At 36.5% G+C, this 17,533-nt stretch overlaps 1 protein-coding gene across 3 annotated transcripts in view; it reads right to left on the reverse strand.

The window, feature by feature from the left end:
- KCNQ1 (potassium voltage-gated channel subfamily Q member 1) overlaps window positions 1-17,533 on the reverse strand; it is a 459,783-nt gene that overhangs the window by 147,719 nt on the left and 294,531 nt on the right. For all 3 annotated transcript variants that reach the window (XM_070764765.1, XM_070764772.1, XM_070764756.1), the window contains 4 exons: window positions 12,894-12,969; window positions 6,544-6,638; window positions 5,289-5,335; window positions 3,844-3,905 (listed from right to left, as the gene is read on the reverse strand). In XM_070764765.1, the coding sequence (XP_070620866.1) occupies window positions 3,844-3,905; window positions 5,289-5,335; window positions 6,544-6,638; window positions 12,894-12,969 (280 nt within the window). The remainder of the gene's footprint in view (window positions 1-3,843; window positions 3,906-5,288; window positions 5,336-6,543; window positions 6,639-12,893; window positions 12,970-17,533) is intronic.

Raw genomic sequence — 17,533 nt, forward strand, 5'->3', positions numbered from 1 at the left:
AGAAAACAAATGAATTACCACTTTCAAATGTTTAAAATAGGTGGTAGCTCAGATTGTTTCCAGAGGAAGAGCTCTAAGAATTAATAATTAAAAACTACTACACAAATATATTATCTTTGTCTCCTCCTTTGGTAAGAAAATCAAGATGAAATAATCAATGAGATAATAAAATGTTTCCAAATGAAAGATCACCTGTAAGAATCCATCTAAAAACTGCACAAATACATGTATTATCTGAAATGATTTTCTAGTTCCATAATGCTCTCACAAATTCAAAAAAATATTTAAAGTAAACTTTTCAGTGAGGACTATATTAGAAAATAAGCTTATTTTTATATTATTTTATAAAAACATAAAATATATTCATACGTTGTATAACACACACACACACAAAATTTCCAATGTTCCTACAAGAATTTATCTTGTTTCCTTTGTTTTTGGTCAGGAATGAGCTGGGTTAAATATTGGGATTTAAAAACTTGGGAAAATAAAATTGGCTTAATTGTTGAAAGAGCTTTGTTAACTTCTTCCCTGCAGACTTCTTGTAGCAAGCCTGGTTACTTCCTGAATGAATACAGGCTGCTTTTTATATATGAAACCTAACACTTCTTGGCACAACTCCAGATGTTAAATAAAAAAGCTACAGGCCACTGCTAACCTGCTTCCCTGAACAGAGTCACACTATTTGAACTACTAAAGCAAGGTTTTTCTTTCCCAACCTTTCAATGATCTCTGTTGCAGCCTTTTTAGGCATACCTCCCCACCAAGCATAAAATAAAAAAGAAATATGCTCGAAAATATGAAAATATTTCAAATTAATTAGCTAACCAAACAACAGAAGTTCACCGCTTTCTTTGAAGACCACAAAGTCTTTGATATACCTTTACTTTTTTGTCTTAGTTCACATTTTGCATTGGCCTGCAAGTCAAACTAGTTAAAAGAATTAAAGACAAGTATCTTAACTCTTTATTTGATTACCCGAGACTAGCAATGAAACTTCACTTTCAATAATTTCAAAATTAGACAATTATGACAAAGAAAGGCCTTACATGTATATTCCCCAAAACAGACCTCTACAGTCTGGTATTTCCCAAAGAGGGACAGTCTGACAATCCATCATAATCATGCAAATATATAATGATATGGTAACTCCCTTGTTTCTATTTTAAAAGTAAATGCCAATATCATGAATTGAGCCTGGGATACAATTAACAATTGTTTGTTTATTTGTTTCTTTCTTTATTCATGCCATCCATCCATCCCACTTCTACATCGCTTATCGTGTGACCCAGGGTCCTTTACAATAAAAAAATTACAGATGTTTTAATATTGGAGACATAAAATTGTGCAACCGTATTTTGCAGCATTTGTAGTTTAGTTTAGTATTAGCTTATTTACTTTGTCAAGCATGTATGAGAAAGCAAATATAAGTACGAACATATTAACACATAAGCCGGGGTGGGAATGCAGTGGGGTAGCGAAAATGGAGCTCCACCCCAGAGCACCCAAATGAGGTAAGCCAGAACCCACCCTGGTCCCAAACCTACATGGAGTTTTTATGTAGTTGCCAAGGGGTAGAACTCAATAGTCCACATGCATATATTCACATGCAAATGGAGGAGCAAAATATAATCATATCCAAAAGCAACCTTACTCTAAAAACCAGCTAGCACATCAACCTCTCCTGTGCATTTACCTTTGATCACATATTACCTGTAGAAGAGATGATAATACAAAAATGTACAAAGATGTGCAGGTGGTCTTATAAAAGATGAGGATGCAAAAATCAATATTCTTGCTTGGATGACTCTTAAAATACTTACAATAAATCTAAGGGGGGGGGACAACAGCACAGGTGTCAATGAATTGAAATGTTATACCTTTTTAAAAGTCCTCAGACATTTCAAGCTATATTTAAGCGATATTCCATTTATGACCATCATATCAATTAGCATGGCACTAGCCAAAGATTGAAAATGACTTCCAGGTGGCAATCAATGAGCAACTTCCCTATTCAGTTCATATCCATGGGGCAGCTTCCAACATCCTTAAGGATGCCTGCGCGTGGGACATGTTTATCCAATCCATTTTAAGAATACCAGGCCGGTGACTTATCCCCGGCCCGTTTTGCTGCAGGGCCAGGGAGACACTGACCTTCGGCACGAACTCCATCTTGTTCCTACCTCCTGGGAAGGCTCTGGCCTTCCCAGTGATGTCATCCAGGGCAGAGCCTGCAGCTCTATAAAAGGGCTGGACAGGCTCCAGGGCCTCCTTTTCGTCCTGGATGACAAGAGGCGAACACCCACCCGCCCTCCCTATCTTTCAGTGTGCCAGTGGGGGTCGCCCCTCGGGGGGCCGAATAGGAATTTTTGGCGGTCGCGGTATTTTCTGCGACCGTTTTTTTCGCCTATTCCACACTGCGGTGACGGATACGCGGTTAGGGGGTGCTTCGCTCATGCTCAGGCTAATTGGCATACCTTTGGTCATTTGGGTAGGCAGGTTAGGGGCGGAAAACTGCATGGTGGTTTAGCAACTGCGTGTTCTCCGTTGGGCATCTTTGGGGATGATTGACAGGTTCTCTCCAAAGGCTTGTGGTGGAAGCGACCTGAGCAATTGGGGGGAACCTGTCTTTGGGTCCCGCCCATTGCTTTCCCCTTGTATGGGATAGACGGCGGGACCTCCCACATGCAAGTGCATGGCAGTGAGTCAGGTGAGGGTGTGGCCCCTCACCTGGATCAGCATGGAGCTACGCCCATATATTGCCCCGGAAGTTTTTATGACGTCATTTTCCGCCCCGGAAGCAATTGTTTGACCCTGCGGGTCCTTGTTTAGGGTTATAGTTAATTTATGCAAATTCATTTAAATAAATTATGCAAATTTAATTAATAAAAATGACCCAGTTTAAATCCAGCTCTTGTGTCCGTGTCGTTACTCCGCCTCTGCTGCAAAATAGATTTACTTTAATCAGAAAGATTTCCCAGAAAAAAAAGCCTTGAAGCTTCTTCCTCTCATTTCCCTCTCACTTGCCATTACTGACTGAATAGCTATAACAAGATTCCAATTAGCATTTGCATAAAGAAAAGGAAAGGGAAGCAGAGAAAACAGTTTCAACAGCAATGATAATAAATGAGAAAGTTGGACCTTCTCTTCTACAAGTATTAGATCCTTTCAGGTTCCTTTCACTTGTGTGACTATGAGAAAATATTTATTGTTTTGGTTAAATTATTCCCATCCATTTCTGTGTCTTTCTCTGTCTTGTTTATATTTAATGCCAAGGCCTTTGGGAAGGATTTTCTTTCGATTGTTTGTCAGCTTTACAGTGATGTAATTTTCTTCCCATTGTAATCAGAAGAAATTGTATAAATAAGCTGAAACAAGTTAGGACATATGGATAACTGCAGACTTTAGACTGAATTTTAATGGCTCAATGTAATATAACATACTGCATATTCATATTAAGTTGCCTTTTTAAAACAAGGAAGATACGGCATAGTACAAAAACAAATATTTCAATTGATTTAAATTATTAATTAATAACTCCTAGGGACTAGCACAAGCAATTTAAGCCTACTCAACAATATATCCCCACTTGCAGATACTACAAAATGTTATAGATCATATTCTCATTTTTCCATTTTCAAACAATTCATTAGAAATGAAATATTTATACGGAATTATATTTTTATTTTCTACAAACCTGCCTTTGTTAAACTGCTTGCTTATATTCATGTCCTCACATTTAGACTGCATTTTTTTTAATAATCAGGAAGGAAAAGAATGTGCTAATATGCTAGTGTCATGCAGTAAAATACAACTATTATTGAAAGTCTAATTTAGGCCTACCTTGTCTTCGACTCTGTTCAGCCGGGCACCAACCGTATTAGTCCCTCGATCTTTATTTTTTTCTGCATAGAAAAGACACTTCTAGATGAATATCAAGTGTTACAATAGTAGAGACAGAAGCCATGCAATTGCATTTAACTAGTCTAGCAGAGCTACTTAATTGAACACCGCTGACAGATAGGTAATTTTATTACAATTAACAGTAGTTTTTTTTAAGTCCTTTGCCTTGAATAGACTCAAGTTCAGACTGCATCTTGAGTTCATGTTATGCTTTAAATCAGAAGAATTAGTGCATTCGGTTTAATAAATTTAAATTAAATTTAACACTAATTTAGCTGAAAATTACAATAGAGCATGAGTGAGAGTCCATGTGGTATAATGGTTAAGGTATTGGAATAAAAGCAGAGAGATTCTTAGGCAGCGGTAGGCTATGAGCCAGGAACGCTAAATTGCGCTCACCGCCACGTACGTTCTTGAGAGGCCAGCGCGATTTTGCTGCTGCACCTGTGGAGGCAGCAAAATCACGCATGGAGCCGCAGGTGTGCCTGTGTGTTGGCGAGGTGTTTTTGCTTCCGCTCATGCTGAAACACGGGTGCACTTGCGGCTCCGTGCGCAATTTTGCTACTTCCACAGGTGCAGCAGCAAAATTGTGCTGGCTCCGCAAGAACTTATGAACCGCGGCGGCAAGCGCAATTTAGTGTTCTGGTTTTTAGCCCACTACTCTTCTTAGGGCCTTAAGAGAGATCTATCCTCTGTTATGCACATAAGTTACTGCTGAGTAACTTATGTGCATCTAAAATAATAATAATAATAATAATAATAATAATAATAATAATAATAATAATAATTTATTAGATTTGTATGCCGCCCCTCTCTGAAGACTCGGGGCGGCTCACAACAACAAAAGCATGAGAATATTTGTATTAGCTGTTTCAATTAATTTCTTTTAAATATAATTCATTCAGTGCTTTTGATTCTGTTTTGATTTTTTTTTGTCATGGGTTTGTCCATTGGTTGGATGAATCGCTATTTCTATTAGTACAGTGGTACCTCTACTTATGAACTTAACTCGTTCCATGTCCAGGTTCTTAAGTAGAAGAGTTTGTAAGAAGAAGCAAATTTTCCCATAGGAATCAATGTAAAAGCAAATAATGAGTGTGATTGGGAAAACCACAGGGAGGGTGGAGGCCCTGTTTCCTCCCAGGAGATGCCTAGAGAGGCCCTACAGAGGCTTCTCCCTGCCTTTTCCAGTTACAGTTTCAGAGGCTCAGGTTTGTAAGTGGAAAATGGTTCTTGAGAAGAGGCAAAAAAATCTTGAACACCCGGTTCTTATCTAGAAAAGTTTGTAAGTAGAGACGTTCTTAGGTAGAGGTACCACTGTAGTTGTTTTTAAGTATTTGATATATTTAAGATACATTCTGTGCTTTTCTAGGATTGTGACTTACCTGAGAGAGAAATAAATAGTGACGGTTTCCCTATAGATTGGTCCAATCTAGAGAGAAAGAAAAAATGTTTAAACAAGAAATCAAAAGTTTTCTCCCAGGTAAAACATGGGCAGCTAAAAACAATTGTGATTATTTTGTAGGTTCCTACCAATAATGAAAGAAGGTCTTACGTACTTATTGATTTATTTGCAAAACATGTTTTGAACCTTTTTATTGCGATTTTTAGAGATACTGTATGTGATCTAAAAATGGCTCTATGAAGAAGTTATTCATTCACTAAAGATTTAGTGTTGTCTGTCAATACTTCCTGATATTAACACTTACACAAAGACATGGAGATGTTGAGTTCATGAGTTCAAAATATTGATTGGAACCAATAAAGCAATTTTAAAATAATGTTCTTTTTATGTAATTTTTGTCCTGTGGGATTTTTTTTTTTAGCTATGCTCAAAAGACATTAACCAATAGAATAAATGATGATTCTTAAATAGATGGGAAAGGAAGAATGATGTTTCTTATTTGTGAAGATCTTACAATCAAGTTGAAACAAATAAAAGGCAGGACAGGAGATAAATCGGATAGTTTGGGTTCATGCATCACTCTAAGTCAGGGATCTCCAAAGTTGGCAACTTTAGGAGTTTTGGAATTTGACTCCAAGATTTCCCTAGCGAGCCATGCTGACTGGGGAATTCTGGGAGTTAATGTCCACAAGTCTTAAAGTTGCCAAGTTTGGAGATCTCTGTTCTGAATCATATGATGGCATGTTTGGATTTGGATTAGTATGTATTGTCAACTCAGCCATTATGGTTTGTAAACATAATTTATGGCTTAGCATTTTATAAGAATCCAGCCAACAGTAACTTATTCAGTAAAGCCTAGTTATAACACACCATGGCTTAGAGCAATCTGTTAACCTTCTCAATATGAAAATATTCCTGTCCTGTCATGCTCCATTTTCTAACCCATTTCTACTGTCTATTTCATTCTTAATTCCTTTTCCTACGGGTGTGACCAGACTAGATACCTTAACATTGAAGTTCCTAATAGATTAGGAAGTATGTTAGGGAAGTGTCATGGGGCACTCTTTAACCCTTCATATTTGTAGGATACTGTGGCAGAAATTGTTTCCACAATTAAAATTTGACGGTATTTAATGTGGGACAGTGAGGACACCGTGGGCTGCACTTTGTCTATGCATGTTCAGAATATACTTTAAAAAAATAATTAAGTTTAGAAGATGAATTCTGGACCATACCTTCTTTGAAGCTCTTTTATTCGGACCATTAAATTGAGATGACCCTGAGAATATTGTTCTATCACATCACGTACATCATAAGGTTTTCTAGCTTGCTGTGAAAATAGAAAATAATAACCATAATAGTATTTCAAATCTCCTTATAGCATGTCATGCCTGTCTATTAGTTTAAATAAGGAAAAACAGAAAGTTAGCCTTTTCATATAATTTTACATAGTAAGGATAAGGACTAATGGATATTATTCAAGTTCTTTGTTAAAATATTTATTCCTTATGTTTTAGTGATACACCTAGATGATGGGTGGACATGCAGAAAGCCCTTTTCATGAACTAATTTGTTAAATATTCTGCCCTAATGTATTATATAATGCCCTGAATATAAAATATTAGGCATAGAAACAAACCAGAAGTCAGTGAAGTTGGTTTAAAGATTGATCTTTTTTGTTATTGGTTATAAAGTGAATAATCTGAGCAGATCAACCTGCAGCTCAATGAATATCCAATTTATGCCTGAACCACAGATATTCCCATTTTATTCTTTTCCGTGTAGCTTATCAGCAGATTTTGTTTTCCTTTTTAAGACCTCTATTGTAAAGATTTGGTATTTATTTTTTATAGTGTGCATATATTTTAATGAAAGAATGCCAGATTATTTTGTCGGGGGGCAATGCTAGTGGGTATTCCTTTACTATTCCTTTACTAGTAGTATTTCTTTACTACTTTGAAATAAAACATTAAAACAAATGGCAACTAGATTCTTTTAGTTCTCTGCTTACATCTGATTTGCCTGTTTCTTCTGCTCTCAGAACCAAGTTGGAAAGATAAATATTATATTATTTATAATAAATATTATATAACTGCCATACAACCATTTTAGTTAAGATAATCAGGAGTTAAATTCCAGTTAGTCCAGGCAGTCTGTGCACTAAAAAAACCAAATACAATTGGAAATTGGAAGCATTATCCATCAAACTTCTGCTTGTTTCTTGTATAAAGCTAATAGTACTTCACATGATATTTAATCACTGTGGCCAATTTTACAGAGTCTTGTAGCTCTAAGTGGGAGCACAATGACTCAGTGGTTAAAAAATGCTGAACTTATCAGTTGGAAGCCTGGGTCCAAGATCTAAGGACCATATGACAAGGTGATCTCCCGTTACTTGCACCAGCTCTTGCCCACCTAGCAATTGTAAAGCCTGCAAATGTGAGTAGATAAATAGGTACCACCTCAACAGGAAGATAACAGGGTTCCATGAGCCTCAGGGTATAGTCAGTGTTTACTTAAGTATTTTATTTAGTTGGGCTTAAACCTAGACTAACAACACAGGGCAATGATGATGTTCAATAAGATACCCATTTCTGTGTAACATGAGGAAAACTCTTGCAGAAGGCATGCTAGAGAATGGCACAATCTGTCATTCTCTATCCTTTCATGCTGAGGCAAGCCATTCTTCTCCAAAGTTTCCCTCAGATTCAAAATGGAAAAGCAAAAAGGGAAGTACCAGCTGCAGGAAGTTCTGAGTAGTATAATCAAACAATGGTCAAGTCCAAGCGTGTGTAACATTCTTTGAAGTACAAAGAACTTTGAACTATTTTGTTTGCCAGAAAGCCCTCTGAAGTGATTACAGAAAATTGCATGCACAGTTCTTGATTGATAGCAAGGTAACTGAATTACGTATACAACACTGCCCAGTTTGTGGTGACACTTTGAAACCTAAAGCTATAAATACATCAAGAGCATCTAATGACATCACTGAAAGCCACAACAGACACTGTTATTACTGGGGCCCTAAACTTGTACAGTAGCTTTTATTATTTATTTTAGTAACTGTTTCAGTGGTCGTGTCCTGCTTGTAGATATCCCAGAGATATCCGGTTTATTACTGCATTTGATGGACCTTTGGTTTGATGGGGTATAGTTCTTACATTCTTAAATAAATATTTATTAAAGAAGTAACTAACCATACTACAAAAATATTAGACTGTAAATGTATCATGAGAGTTTTCCCCCAACCTGTTGCCCTCAAGAAATATTAAATTAAAGCAGGATGTTCTGAAGTTACTATTTAATATATCTGAAATGTTGCTCTCTAAATTGGAGAAGTTGCTCTATAAAATGAGAATATTCCAAGATTTTGGAGTTCTGTGTTCCCTGCTTCTTGGTGTTCCTCTCTTTCAAACATTTGGCAAATCTGTTTTAATAAATGAAAGGCAATATATTAGTGTTAAAATATCAATGTAGTTTGCTTATGGAATGGCTGGTTGACTTGATTAATTGTCTGCTCTATGCAAAGACTGATGACTATGCAATGGCTGATGATTGGAAGATTGCCATTATTACTCCATTACAAAAACAGAATGTTAACAAGAGAGAATGCAAAACTACAGAAGGATTAATTTATCAAGTGCTGAATTCTGATCAAAAGCATGTAAGACATGACTGTGAAAAAAAACTTTTGGCAAATATAGCGCAGCTTTATTCAAAGCAGGAAGTGCGCCAAACAGATATTTGAACTTTAGCAAAGCCTTAGCCTCCTTATGTGAATGTGACAAAGTTTTAATGTATGCCTGTTGATTTATAGAAAGCACTTGATAAGATATTTGAAATATGAAATATTTTGCATGAATATAGACTTGAAGGATGTTTGTGAATGAGATAAGAATGCTATATGAGGGAAATAAAACATAAGTAACAACAAATGAAATGCTAAGGGAATAGTTCAACTTGAAACAATGACCAAGGCAAGGATGTGTGGTGTCCATGAGCTTTTTAATACATTTATATAGAGATGAATAAGGAAATCATGTTATTAGGTATGATAATTGAGGATATGAAGGCAAGTGGACTTTTTATGCAGACCATATTGCACTGTTTGCTAAGAAATGGAAAGATTTCTAGATAGATTGATACAACACGGGAGTAGGGAATTAAACATGAATGAATAAACGACTTAGAAAATTGTTTTTATAGGTAATTGAGTGAATAGTTGCAAGCTATATATAAATAGCAACAAATTGAAGGAAACAGGTGTTTATGTTGTAATTTGATAGAATTTTTACTAAGTATGTGGAAATAAAGAAATTATAAGATGTACAAGTACCAATAAAAAGATAGAAGGCAGTATATGGGTTGGTGGAAAAGAATGTTTATTGAAACAATTGTAAAAAACGTATCTATAGAAATATATATACCGTAAATGCAAAAAAGTTCATTGGAGTGGAAAAAAACAAGAGTGGTGCGCAAATGGAGAGAAAGCAGTTTATTAAAAGTGGACTGAATACAGAAATAAATTTGAAGATTTTAGAGGAAAGAGAAAGAAATGTACAGTTGGACGAGAAAGATGAGAAATTCAAAGAACAAAAGAAAATATATTAATTAATTAAGATTTGGTGGATATCTAAGGATGGATAAGTATAGTAAATAATGTTGGTATAAACTGGTTTTAGTTAATTTCCTTTCCCCATACCTCCTGTATTTTATTATTTTATTACTTTATATTGTGTGTTTTGTATAACATTGTTTATCCCAAAAAGAAATAGCACAATAGGTAGATATTTAGACTTGTAAGATGATTCTTTGGAATTCTACTGCTCCTTGAACACTTAAGACCCTACTTCCGATTACAAATTTATTTCATTTTGTGGATCAGATGTGGAAAACATTTTTCTGATAATCATTAAAGAAGAGGCATTTAATATTTTTTTATCAGTTTACCAGTTCCAGATCCTATTTCTTATTTGTATTGATTGCACAGCTTTATATGATTAAAGACTGTGACTCCAAACAGTTCAGCTGAATTTTAATTGGAAAGATGGAAAAAGATGTGAAGAAACCTGAAATGTTCTAGCATACTTTCTATTTTGCTCAATTAAATCAATTAAAAAAATGTTTGGAGTTTGTATAAAAAGAACTTTATGACATTAATCTTGCAGTAGAACTGATGGTATGGCTCTTCCTCTCAAGAAGAACTGATGGTATGAAGCTTTGAAGCCAGATATTTATTTTATTTATTTATTCAAATTTTTTTATGCAGCTCTTCTTTTTAGATTCACGGTGGATTACAACATGTTAGCAATAGAACTTTTTAACAGAGCCAGCATATTGCCCCCACAATCCGGGTCCTCATTTTACCCGTCTTGGAAGGATGGAAAACTGACTCAACTTTGAGCCGGTGATGAGATTTGAACTGCTGACCTGCAGATCTAGCAGTCAGCTTTAGTGGCCTGCAGTACTGCACTCTACCCACTGCGCCACTTCGGCTCATAGATAGAAGGAAATAAATTACAGTGGTATCTCTACCTAAGAATGCCTCTACTTAAGAACTTTTCTAGATAAGAACCGAGTGTTCAAGATTTTTTTGCCTCTTCTTAAAAACCCGAGCCCGGAAAGGTTTCCCAGGAAATTTGAGAGCAGCATGAAGGCCCAGCCAGTTTCCTGCCATTCCCTCTTTAATCCCGGCCAACTTGGTTTTTTCTGGGCTACCAGAGGAGCCTTTCCGTGGCGCTTAAGGAAGCTTTGGCAGAGCGAACAAAGCATTTTCCTTTCTTTGGGCACTTGGAAAAGGACTAAACCTCTGCCAGTGCCCAGAGAAAAGAAGCGCTCCCTTTGCTCTGGGCAGCAACTGTCCTCCTCCTCTTCTTCCTCTTCCTCCTCCCACCCAATTTCCAAGCTTTTATTTCTTTCCTAATGGGTTTGCACACATTATTTGCTTTTACACTGATTACTATGGGAAAAATTGCTTCTAGTTACAAATTTTCTACTTAAGAACCTGGTCACCGAATGAATTAAGTTCTTAAGTAGAGGTACCACTGTACTTTACTGGTCCTGATAATGTCATTCTGTCCCTTTCTCAGTAAATTGAAGCATGCTGTAAGGCTACAACTATAGAGAAATGAATGGCTATGCAAATTACTCTGTTGAGTTTTCTTCTCTCTATGCAGTTTCCAATCAATGATGATATTATTATTAGCAAGTTTTATCAATTTATCATTATCTTGATTAAAATCTACTTTGTGATTTTTTTTAAACATGGTCTAAATTTCCTGAGCTGAAGAAGCTTCTTAAATGAGAAGGGAAAGGTCTTCAAGGGAAAACCAAAAAGTCCAATTGCTTCTTGAAAAAAAAATCTTTGAGACAATCATGATGACTCAGAATCTTCATAATCCCTAAATTCCCTGTTTTGGGGAGATGAATATAGTTGAAGTTTCTGTAAATGGTCAAATGTGATCTCTGAGGATTTGTGTGGCTTCAGGTACAACCTTATCGTAATCACAATAGTAAAATGGAGTGCCAAGTTCTATTTAATTATTAAGAAGCATACATTTTTAAAAGTACAGTATTTATAAAATCTTCATCTGATTAAGGCCTCCTGCAGTTTTTGTTGAAAACTTTCTCTAGCCATGATTTGTGGTTGCTTGAGACCCTAACAATATTAGGAAATAATCAAATACAGAATTATACTTCCTGTGAATGTATAACATTTTTTTTAAAAAAAGCAATGTATTCAGCCCTTTTGGCTGAAAATATGTGTTTAAAAGTTTATTTAAAACGTTTGCTGAATTTTAGAATCTGAATTTAGAAAATTAGATTAGAGAATTAGACAGAAAGGCTGAGTAAGATTTCTATTACTTCTAGGTGCAATTGTGTCTTTTTAGACGGGCAAAGAGGAAGGAAAAATAAAGTATGTAATAATAATCATGTACTACGGTACTAACATCTGCATCATAGACCCTTCTGTGAAACTAGCATTTTAATTCAACCACTTTTATTTCTTTACTTGCTGAATCGTGCTAGAGTACTCATTCTTTGCTTGTTTGCTTGCAATAAACACAATTCTGTCTAAGCTATTACATTCCAAGGTAAACAGTATTATGAAAAATTCAAGACAATATGCTTATAATCCCAAGAAATGTTAATTTTGCTTCTAGGCTTTTGTATCAGGATCTCAGCTAATGTGATATAGAAAAGAGGTTACGATAGAGTTCTAATCTCTAGGTCCATTAAATCAGGCCAACAACGCAGCTCAGAATTAATGAAGACACATGAGAATGTTTGCATTGGAAGGAGACAGAGATAACAAAAGGGGAAAGGTCAAGTCCATTAGCAGAAAATAACATTTTAATTCAGGCTGCATTTCAGAAATTTAGCCTGTTCCCACTACATCCACAGTTGACTAACTTGCTGATAAACAGTCACCCTATCGAAGAACAAAGAAGAGTAGCAGTAGCTCATCAATATTAAAATGAATTTCCCTGGCTTTTCCTTGTTTAAGACTGAAAAGAAGCAAGAACAGGGGAAAAAGAGAAAAAAGGGGATTCCTTTAAAAAAAAGTACTTTATGAACAACTCACCTGAAATTTCTTCTTTGCCACAAAATATTGCATGCGGCGTATCACTTTAATGGCAGAACGGTGATGTTCTTTCAAACTATAAAGAAAAAAAAAGGAAGGGTGACGAAGGCAAAACTAAAAACCATGTGAAAATTATTTATTATTTATGCTGCAACTGAATTACCTTTCACAATGGATATCCTAGATCCATACCTGAAGTTAGAACAATATCTCTCAGCTTTGGCTAGGGGGGCTTTTGCACAAGTTCATCTTGTCTACCAGTTGCGGCCCTACCTGGACCAGGAGGTGCTCCGCACAGTGGCTCACAAACTCGCGCTTTGACTATTGCAATGGGGCTATCCTTGAAGAGCGTTCGGAGACTTCAGCTGGTGCAAAATGCAGCAGCGTGTGCAATAACGGACGTACCAAGATACACCTGCATTGCTCCAACTTTACACGGGCTGCATTGGCTACCAGTAGATCTGGGGAGGCAATTCAAGGTGCTTTAAAGCCCTAAATGACTCAAGGCCAGACTATCTACAGGACCGTTTCCTGCCTCATACCTTGCTGCGACCAGTAGGGGGCCCACAGAGTTGGCCTTCTCCAGGTCCTGTCTGCCAAACAATGCCGGCTGGCGGGACCTCGGGGAAGAGCCTTCTTTGTGGCGGCTCTGAAACTTTGGAATCAATTGCCACCAGAGATCTGTACTATCTCTACTTGGCTGGTATTCTGGAAAGCTGTCAAGACCTGGCTTTACTGGCAGGCCTGGAACTAGGAATGACTGTTCGTATGCGTGGTTTTTTAGAGTATTATATTTCACTGTGTTGTTGTTATTGTTGTTATATTTTGTAGTTTCTGTATTTTATGACTACTGTTAGCACCCAGAGTCCTTCTTGGAGAGGGCAGCATACAAATATAAATAATGAAAAAATAAACAAACAATATTAAGTCATGAAAAAAAAATCCCGGCTCACTTAATCTTCCCTACTCTTTTTGAAGACACCATCAGTTACTTCAAAAAGGGCAAAGATTTTAGATGGCTGTTGGTTGAGGCTAAGGCCTGGGACGCAGCCAAAGCTAATATTCTTTGCATGATGCATTAGCCAAGTATCTGAAAGCTCTAAAGAAAAGGGCACATTGATTTCACTGTAATCACAAAGCGAAGAATATAAAACCAGCCCTTACAAGAAATAACATATCAGCACAGTACCAAATAGACAAAAAAAAGTATACTTTGTGAATATGCCATTGCCACTAATCCCAGTTGGATTACTAGAACAATTAATTTAAAATATTGGTTTAATAGGGATGCCTCAATTTTGTGTCACATGCCAATCTGCTCCAGTCCTCAAGTGAATTATTGTTTGGCATCAAGTATGGAATCATATTATTAAAAAAAAAATCCCTATCATTCCTGTTCTAACAAAAGGGAACTGTCTTTGCATGGTCTTCTAATATGCATTTGGCTGGATGTGTGTCAAGCAAGACTGTCCTATTCATTCAAAGTACAGTAATAATCTTTGCTTCATTTAATACTGATGAAAGACAAGAGAGAGGCACCTACCTATTAAAGAGACCAAATCACAGTAGCAACCCTGTGTAAGTGTTCTCAGTTCCGTTACTGAATAAGGATAGCAACAGGAATAGCACATCGACTTATATACTGATTCAGAGCCCTCTCTAAGTGGTTTACAGCATTTTGATACCCTCTCCCCAACAAACTGGGTTCCTCATTTTATCGACCTTCCGAAAGATGGAAGGCTGAGACAACCTTGAGTCGGTCAGGATTGAGGGAATCAAACGCCTGGCAATGTGAGCAGAGGTAGCCTGCAATATCGCATCCTAACTACTGCACCACCACAGCTGTTAGATTAGTAACATTCAAATGAGTTGAATGAACCTGATTCAATGTTTCTTAGACCAATCCTTCTCTACTGGATGAGCTTTAACTACTGCTCCAGAAGTGTCTACCGACTTTGTCCATTGCAAATGCTTTCCTTTTTTTTCCTTTTTTCTTTTTAAAGGAAAATACATTTATATTGGTTTGAGAATAAGAATTGCGAAAAATTACAAAGATCCGTTATATTCCTTAATATATATACATTATTATACAACGATTCACATTATTACATTAGTTCTATTCATGTTTCGGTCTTAGTTTACATTGCAATGAGCATCTTTATTATCTATACCTTATGTTGCTTGATAAGTCTATTTGAAACATTTAAATATAATTAGTCCTACTGTAATTTTGTCGGGTATATAATATATTTAGGTTAGTAAGAGGTTGTACTTTTAAAAAAAATAGTATTTAGAGGGGTAGGGATTGAATAAGAAGAAGGAAATGGGGTAGGGAGGGAGTTGTCTGCATCAATAGCAGACCTTGATTTTAATGACTTATCTTTTTTATTAAGCAGTAAATAAAGGAAATGAAAATAGTGAAAGATGTAAGAGTTAGGATTAACATATGATTAGATTTTTTACTAATTGTGTAAGTATAACAGTAGACTTGAACTCAGATTTGTTAATTTTTAGACAGATTTTTAGTTGTTTCGTATTCTAGATATCCACTGATACCATTGCTCCCAGGCCTTATAGAAGTCTGATCCTTTTTTTTCCGGAGTTCCATCGTCATATAGGGAAAGCATATCTGTTCGTTTATCATACTTCCTAGGCCTCACACGTCCGCTATTGAATCCACCAAGCTCTAAGTAGCAGTAGTCTAGTCTTTTCACTATTAGGACTGTTTGATTTTCTGTTAATGGAGGAAGTCCATCTCAACAAGGCAGGGCTCGACTAATGTGAATGTCCAAGTGAATAACTTTTCACAAAAGTAATTTATTTAAAAGTGTTTTTCAGTCCATGTGGATTTTAATGCAAGCACGGGCATAATAATTACAGAAAAGATGCCCTAGTTCTGTGATGGCGAACCTAAAATTGCATATGGAGACATGTCGCCTGGCACAGGTGGCATCACCTGAGCCTCTTCTGAGTTTCTGGTGTGTATGTGTAGAGGACAATCAGCTGATCGGCGCATGCACATGCGTGGCAGTAACTGGAAGACGTTCTGGCTAACACACATCCATGCACCAAAAACCAGAGGTTCATTTTCTGGCATGTGCATGCCCTCTGGGCAGCTTCTCTTCCTGGTCGTGGCCCAGATGAGCATGCGAAAAATGCTCCCTTTTTGGTACTTGGTGTCACGCACGCATGCTCCCTTTTCAGCACTCGGTGCCAAAAAGGTTAGCCATCACTGTCCTAGTTGTTTACACTCATAGACGCTAAGTCAATGTTTCACTCTCTGGATGCAAAACCATCATTTTTTTCAACTAAAACAAACAGTATGCATGCAAGCTGCTTATGTATTTGAATAACGAGTCCCAGAGAAAATCAATTTAATGCACAGAAACAATAGAAATATAATTTAAAAGTATCATGTTTATTATTTTAATATTTCCCATACATACTTTTGTGTATGTATATATGTATGTATCTCACTCACTCTGTGTATGTATGTGTGTGCATGTATATGTATATACATGCATATATATTATACATACATAAATAATTCATTATATCAAAATGTTTTGAAAAATTCTTACAAAGCTACAATAAAGTAATAGATTCCATATACACTTTATATTCTTACTGCATAAAATAAATTTGTCACACTAAATTTAAAGGCAGGATATTCCAAATATTAAGTTTATACTTTGCTTAAAGTTTGAATTTCCTATTCTGAATGATCTTAATTATTGTCTGGATGGAATATGTTAAATAATTTTGAATTAATTTGCTTTCTTTTTCTTTTGTGCTTCTATACAGATCTGCATTTATGCATGTGAGTATATATTATTTATTTTTTCTTTTTTTAAATGGAGGATGCTTTTTGCATAAAATAATGGAGTAATAATGTTTTATATTTATTTTGATTTGTTAAAGTAGAAATGACATACTGATATAATGAAAGAAGTGAAATAAATGAATTGAGTAGGAAATGTGTTTTAAAATTTCTAATAATAACCCTTTCTCCTATGTATAGATTAAGATGGGGCTCTCTACATGGGGCTACCTTTGAAAAGTGTTCGGAAACTTCAGATCGTGCAGAATGCAGCTGCGAGAGCAGTCATGGGCTTACCTAGGTATGCCCATGTTTCACCATCACTCCGCAGTCTGCATTGGCTGCCGATCAATTTCCGGTCACAATTCAAAGTGTTGGTTATGACCTTTAAAGCCCTTCATGGCATCGGACCAGAATATCTCCGAGACCGCCTCCTGCCGCACGAATCCCAGCGACCAATTAGGTCCCACAGAGTGGGCCTTCTCCGGGTCCCGTCAACTAAACAATGCCGGTTGGTGGGTCCCAGGGGAAGAGCCTTCTCTGTGGCGGCACCAGCTCTCTGGAACCAACTCCCCCCGGAGATTAGAACTGCCCCTACTCTTCCTGCCTTCCGAAAACTCCTTAAGACCCACCTTTGCCGTCAGGCGTGGGGAAACTAAACATCTCCCCATGGCACGTTAAATTTATATATGGTATGTTTGTGTGTGTGTTTGCTATTACATGGGGTTTTCTTAAATCGTTAAATATTTTAATTAATTGGATTGTTGTGACTGTTTTACTTGTTGTGAGCCGCCCCGAGTCTTCGGAGAGGGGCGGCATA

Source organism: Erythrolamprus reginae, chromosome 1, assembly GCF_031021105.1.
Source record: "Erythrolamprus reginae isolate rEryReg1 chromosome 1, rEryReg1.hap1, whole genome shotgun sequence".
Classification (NCBI taxonomy): domain Eukaryota; kingdom Metazoa; phylum Chordata; class Lepidosauria; order Squamata; family Dipsadidae; genus Erythrolamprus; species Erythrolamprus reginae.